Genomic DNA, 6,161 nt, shown 5'->3' with positions numbered 1-6,161 from the left:
CCCCCCCCTTTCCCCAGCAGTAATTACGGGGTGATTGAAGCTTTGCCAGGCTGCAGCGCTGACACCTCTGTCTTTTTCCTGTAAACACGGGGAGATGAAAATAGACACTTGGAGCCGCTGCGAGTGTCACTTTGAAGGTGTCTCTTGTCTCCTCGGCAGCAAGGCTGGAGCATGGCTGTCAGCTCCCCTCCCCTCCACCCTGGCTGTCACGCTCTTGTCCCCAATCCTCTTGCATCAGGTTGACTGGGATGGGCAGGGGTGCAGGCGGATGGGCAAAATGTGGGGGTCAAGACATGGACCTAAACCTTTGGTCAGCCTAAACTGGCTTTAACACCTTCTAAAGGAAGGGGAGGGAATATTAGTTGTGTTAGTGGTGAGTCGAGGGGGCATGCAGCAGTCCTCTGTGCCTCTGTGCCATGGCCGTGCCCGTGGGGACAGCTGGGTTTTGGTGTTAACTCAGCTGCCTCCTCCTGCGGCCCTGTGAGGGTGGATGCTCAGTGAGCGCCTCATGATCTGCCCTCAAAGACTGGGCTGCAACATCACTGGGGTGGCCTGAGAGGAGGGAGTGGCTCTCTTTTGGGACAGAGACCCATCCAGTCCCTGTAGGATGCTGAAATCATGGACCCTGGTAGGGATGAGGCTCCATGGAAGTGGCTTGGGCTGCCATGGTAGATAGGGTTCCTGCCGTGTCCGTGGGACCACGGCCACCCCAGGACAGGCCATGCTTGGGCCTGTGCCGCTCTCCAGGGCACTGAGCAGGCAGAGCCCAGTGTGGTTTTGAGCACCCCTGACAGCCCCATGGGATCCCCCCACCCTCTCTCGGGGCTGGGGTTGTTTGGGGCCACATCCCCTTTGGCAGGGAAGGTTTTCTATTGCATTTCTTTGTGTGCCAGCAAACTCCAACGTGTGGGTGCCCTTTGCCATTCCTATGGCCGTGCTATAGCACAGATGCCCGATGTTGGGAGGGGGCCACCCCCGTGGGCAGGCAGGGGACAGGGATGTGCTGGTGGAGCAGCCACGGGCAGGTTACACCCATGCCCGCTGCGTGTTTGCTGCTGGACTAGCTCAGCATTTCCCCCACCGGTTCTCCACCTGCATCTGACCTGGAGTGGAGCACCGAACGCCCACCCTCAGATTTAAACACCAAGTAAACACGTTATGCAGCAAATAAGCCCCAAGCAGCTGGAACAAAGGGAGCAGCTCGCCCGTTGCATTAGCCCCCAATCGCCAAAATAATTAAGCATCCCTTCATCTCCAGGCATCATGCAATGGTGAGGGCAGGAGGGAAGGGACTGGGGGGGGCCCTGCCAGCCCCAAATGAGGTTTCCCTCCCAGCCCCCAGGTAGCCTCATTGCTTCACAGCGGATGCATGGAGCTCTTTCTCGCCAGCCAAGGGGAGAGGAGGGTATTTCAGGCCCTCCGCTCCCCGTGCCTGTGCCCCGCGTCGTTCCTTTAATTACAGGTTTTCAGCTGCAGACCGTTGGGCACGGATCGGCAGGGGGATCGGTTCCCAAACCCTGTCATTTAGCCTCGTCAGAGTGCCTCTTCAAAGAGGGGAATCTAGAAATTTTCTCCGCAAGGTGCGGAGTGGACTGTCTCGGCCCCAGCATGAATATAATGACAGATGCATTTTACAGCGAGCTGGGACTGAATGCGCTCGACCACGGCTCCTTCTGTCAGCCAAGTCATTATTTTTTGTCATTTGCTGACAGTTTTGGTCTCATTTGTTTCTCTCTCTTTTTCTGCTTTTCCCCCTGCCTGGAAAAATGGCTAGGTATCTATGAGACCCCAGCGGGAACGATCCTATACCATGCGCATTTAGATATTGAGGCCTTCACCATGGACCGGGAAGTACGGAAAATCAAGCAGGGGCTCGCCTTGAAATTCTCCGAGCTGGTGTACAACGGTACGTACGGTCCTTCGGCCCGGCCCTGCTGCTGCAGCATCCTCCCAGCCTTCTCCTCCTCCCTCGTTGCTACTGGAGGCTGCAGGTCCCGTTGGTACACGTGCTCAGGGCTGTGAAATTTAGGTGTTGATTTGAACGTTACTCACAGAGGAAAAGATGGGTTTGCTCGTGCTGAGGGCTGAGCTCGATCCTGCACCTGGCCTGCTTCTGTGCCGAAGTGGCTCCCCACCTGCCTTTGGGAGGCGACGCTGCCTTCCACGAGGGCTTGATGGGGGATGCATCTCTCCCGGCATCTCTCCCAGCCCGGTGCCACCGCTTCATCCCATCCACCACATTCGGATGGCTCACAGGCTGTAATTCACTGTCCCTTTGTCCTCCTCACATCGCCTTTCCCCAGCTCTTCTCTCTGTCCCCCCCATCCCTCCGCCTGCCCTCACCCCACGGGGACCGCATCACGCAGGGATGTGGGGCACAGGAGCACCCCCACTCCCGGCACGGCCGTCCCCGCGGTGAGGTTTGAAGCCGGTGACCTCTCCCTGTGCCCTGGGAGGGAGAAACGCTGGGGTGTGTGACACAAGGGGGGGTTCTCCAGGTGCCCTGGGCCTGGCTGCTGCGCTCCGGGGGGCTGCGGGAGAGGACGGGAGGGTCCCGGCCGTGCTATGCGGTGTGCAGCCCACACAGGGGCACTGCGGGTTGTGGCTTTGCCGGGGGCTGCAGGAGGGGCTTCCAGCTGCTCCCAGCACAGCCCGAACTGGGCTGGCAGCCATGAGGGACAAGGGGACACTGGCTCCCCCCCGCAGCTAGGGACAGAAATGAAGCCTCTTGCCTGTCCTCTTGTGGTGCACCCAGCGGCTCCAGCTCGGATCGGCTCAGCCGCCCATGTGGGTTGAGTCTGAGGGGTCTCAGCCCTCTGCGCTGCTGGGGTGGGGGCTGCAGGAAACAGCCCACTGGGCCAGGAGGCTACCAGGCCTGGGGGAGTCCGGGAATGGCACCCCCGGGGGAAACACATCAGCACTGCCCTGGGGTCTGCTCCGTGGATCCACCCCAGCTCGGTTTCTGGCGCTAAGCAGAAGCAGGATCAGGCCGAAATGCTGTAGGTGGGCTCAAAACCCCAGTGCCCACAGCTGGGCACTCACTACCTGGCTCCAAGCACAGCGGTGTGTCCCCCTGGCCCGGCTTTTCCTCCGTCCCCTGCCTGGTTCAGAGCTGACATCCCTGGAGACTCCACACCAGGGAGATTTCCTGCCCCTCAGACAAACACCACTTTTACCTTTCACATACCCTGATTTCTCAGCCTCCCAGTTCCTCCTCCCAGTACTTTTTTTCAGGCATTTCTCTCTAACCACAAAGGCTGGGATGATTCCCATAGGATCTTCCTTCCATGAGAAGATCTCCTGGAAATAACCTGACTCTAGGAGCTCAGGTTTGGGGCAGCAGCAAATCCATCAGGACTGGGTCAGGCTTTCTTCTTCCCTGCAGTTTCTGATGCCTGTGCTTGTCCTCAGCACCTTCTTCTCCAAGGACGTTCCCTCCTGCATCTTCCTCAACAACTGGCATTTAACGTCCAAGCCCGTTTGCTGCTTAAACCGTATTTTAGGGCCCCAGCAGGGTGAGGGCTTCTCAGACTGCCAAAGTCTCAATTACCTTCCTCTTGAATCACAACCCCTGCCTTAATTCACTCTCTGATGCTGCTCCTGCCTCTGGCTATTTTTATTAGGCTTTGTCCCGGGCTGCCTTTATTTTTACTTTTTTTTTTTCTTCCCCCTAGTTTAAGCATAAACCTGTTTGTTTGTTTCTAACCACTTGCTTGTTGTGAAGCCACCAGACTAAAGGGCCAGACTAAAGAATCGTGATTTCGCTTCTCCCTCCCCACCTCTGCCAGGTGAAGGCTGCTGCTTCCCTGCCTCCAGATGCTGAATCCCCAGGGATATTCAGCATGATCCAAGACTTTCCTGGCAGCTGAGCCTGAACGCAACAACCCCAACCGGGTGCAAACAGCACCAGTGGGTCCCCATGCCGGAGGCCAGGCTTTCAAGCTCACCTTCCTTTAACACCTCATTATTGCAACTAGTCCCTGATTTTAGGAGAATTAGTGTTTATCTTCCCCCTGTCCCCATTGATCCCATTGTGGAGGGGTGGCTTTGAAGCCAGTTCCCCATCCCGGCAGGTACAGCCAGGTGTGGAAATGCCATTGTCCCCCTTCCCGCGTGATTAGGGCAGGATGATGGTTACGAGGCAGGAAGGTCATTAAGGGGGATCCGCTTCCAGTGGGGAATGTGTCTGCGGTGGGGGGTGAAGCAGGGAGGGGGGGATGCTTCCTCACACCTGGAGCTGTCAGAGCCAGGATTTAAGTAGCTTGTTATTATTTTAATGTATCTTGGGTTTATTTTTACGGGGATGCAACAGCCTGACATCAATCCTGATGTTTGAAGAGTTGTGCTTGGAGGGTGGTTGCCAAAAAGAGGGGTGTGTTTGCCCAGAGCCGGGATCCCTGCCTGCATGGCAGTGCTGATTGTGGGGAGGGGATCCCTGAACCCCCTGGTCATGCCATGGTGGGGTGGCCAAGGAGGGGGGATCTAGGTCAAGGAGGTGGTTTTGGTGGTGAGGGGTTGCCGGATTTGATGCTGTGCCTTGGAGTGGGGCTGATCAGATCCCGGGGACAAGGCTGCAGGATACGGCCCCGCTCGGGGGCTGGTGAGGCCAAACAACAAAAGAAATTGTTTGTTTCTTTAATGGCTTCAGCCCCAGAGCCCAGCTGGGAAGGGAAAGGTGAGAGGGCACCGGTGGGCGAGCCAAGCGGGACGGCGATGGGAGAGATAAAACCTGGGGATGACCGGAGGGCGGTGAATGGGCTCTTTCTCTCTCTGCCTCTATCTCCTTCTCCATCTCCCAGGCTTTATTCCAGGTCTCTGAGGGCTCCCTGGCTAATTACCCTGCTTAGGGACAGGAGGGGGGACGGGGGCGGCAGGCTGGGCCACGGCCCCTCTGTGTGCCCGCGATGGCCTCAGCTATAGTTGGGCAGTTGCGTTTTGGGGGGCCACAGCATGACCACACATCACCCCAACACCCAGCCCAGCTGCCTGGGGCTTGGGGTGCTGCGGGGCTGCCATGTCATCCGGACCTGGGGCGGGAAGGGGAGGCACTTGCTGTGGTCGTGGTTAGGTGGAGCTTCCCGTGGGCGCTGGCACGGGTTCCCTGCATCCCACCAGCCTCTTCCTTGGGGGCACAGGGGGAAGAAGTCAAACTTTGGTGATGGAGGCAGCATGGTAGTGGGGGAAAGGGATGGGAAGGTGAAGCCCACCCAGGACTGCTGCGATGTCTGTGCCCTGATGTACAGCCCAATACAGCTCTGGGGTCAGCCTGGTCTGTGTTACCTGGAGGGAGCACTCTGCTCCACATCCCTCCGGGATGGGTTGTGGGAGGAGGCTGAGGGGCGCTGCCCCTCTGGCACCCCCATTGCTGGGGGGCTTTCCCTTCCCAGGGCTGCCTGGGGGCCTGCCCTGCCCATCCCAGGGGAAAAGAGCACATTGCCTTCCCTTGGAGCTGGAAGCTGATCCCCCCCACCCCAGTTCTGTGTCTGTCTGTCTCCACCTGACCTTCCCGAGATAGTGGTTTTTGAGTGGCAGTTTCATACTAACTTAACAAAACTTCTAATTTCTGTGATCAACCCCACCCAGTGGAGCTGGAAGGAGAGTGGCCCCGCTGCCGCTTCTCCACCAGCTGGTTCCAGCCTCCTCTCCCAGGTGGGAACCCGAGACCACCAAGGAGAAGGGACACACCTTGAGGTGAAGTCTCCATCCCTCAGAGCCGAACCTGGGTGTCCTGGCACCTCTCCCAGTCCCATGATCACATCCCTTCCTTGTAAATGATTAGGGTCTGCCCCAAAGGTTTTAGCCTGGGGCAACGACCCTGAATGGGCACCCCGGGGCACCCCTGCCCTCCCGTGTCCCCACTGACGCTGCCTCCTGCCCACAGGCTTCTGGCACAGCCCTGAGTGCGAGTTCCTGCGACAGTGCATCGGGCACTCACAGGAGGCGGTGGTGGGCACCGTCCGCCTCTCCGTCTTCAAGGGCCAGGTCTACATCCTGGGCAGGGAGTCCCCACGGTCACTCTACAATGAGGAGCTGGTGAGGTGCGTGGGGTTTGAGGGGCCGGGGTGGGCAGGAGTCGTGGCAGCAAGAATCCCATCCCATCCCATCCCATCCCATCCCATCCCATCCCGCTCCATCCCACCCCATCCCTGTCTCTTATACAC

At 58.4% G+C, this 6,161-nt stretch overlaps 1 protein-coding gene across 2 annotated transcripts in view; it reads left to right on the top strand.

The window, feature by feature from the left end:
- The window catches only part of ASS1 (argininosuccinate synthase 1), a 28,891-nt gene that overhangs the window by 20,388 nt on the left and 2,342 nt on the right, over positions 1 to 6,161 (top strand). For both annotated transcript variants that reach the window (XM_026860507.1, XM_026860508.1), the window contains exons 12-13: positions 1,775 to 1,906; positions 5,882 to 6,038. In XM_026860507.1, the coding sequence (XP_026716308.1) occupies positions 1,775 to 1,906; positions 5,882 to 6,038 (289 nt within the window). The remainder of the gene's footprint in view (positions 1 to 1,774; positions 1,907 to 5,881; positions 6,039 to 6,161) is intronic.

The sequence above is a fragment of the Athene cunicularia genome (assembly GCF_003259725.1).
Source record: "Athene cunicularia isolate RWA chromosome 17 unlocalized genomic scaffold, athCun1 chr17_part1, whole genome shotgun sequence".
Classification (NCBI taxonomy): Eukaryota; Metazoa; Chordata; class Aves; order Strigiformes; family Strigidae; genus Athene; species Athene cunicularia.
Note: the sequence above shows the minus strand (reverse complement) of the source record. Positions and strands in the feature narration are given on the sequence as shown.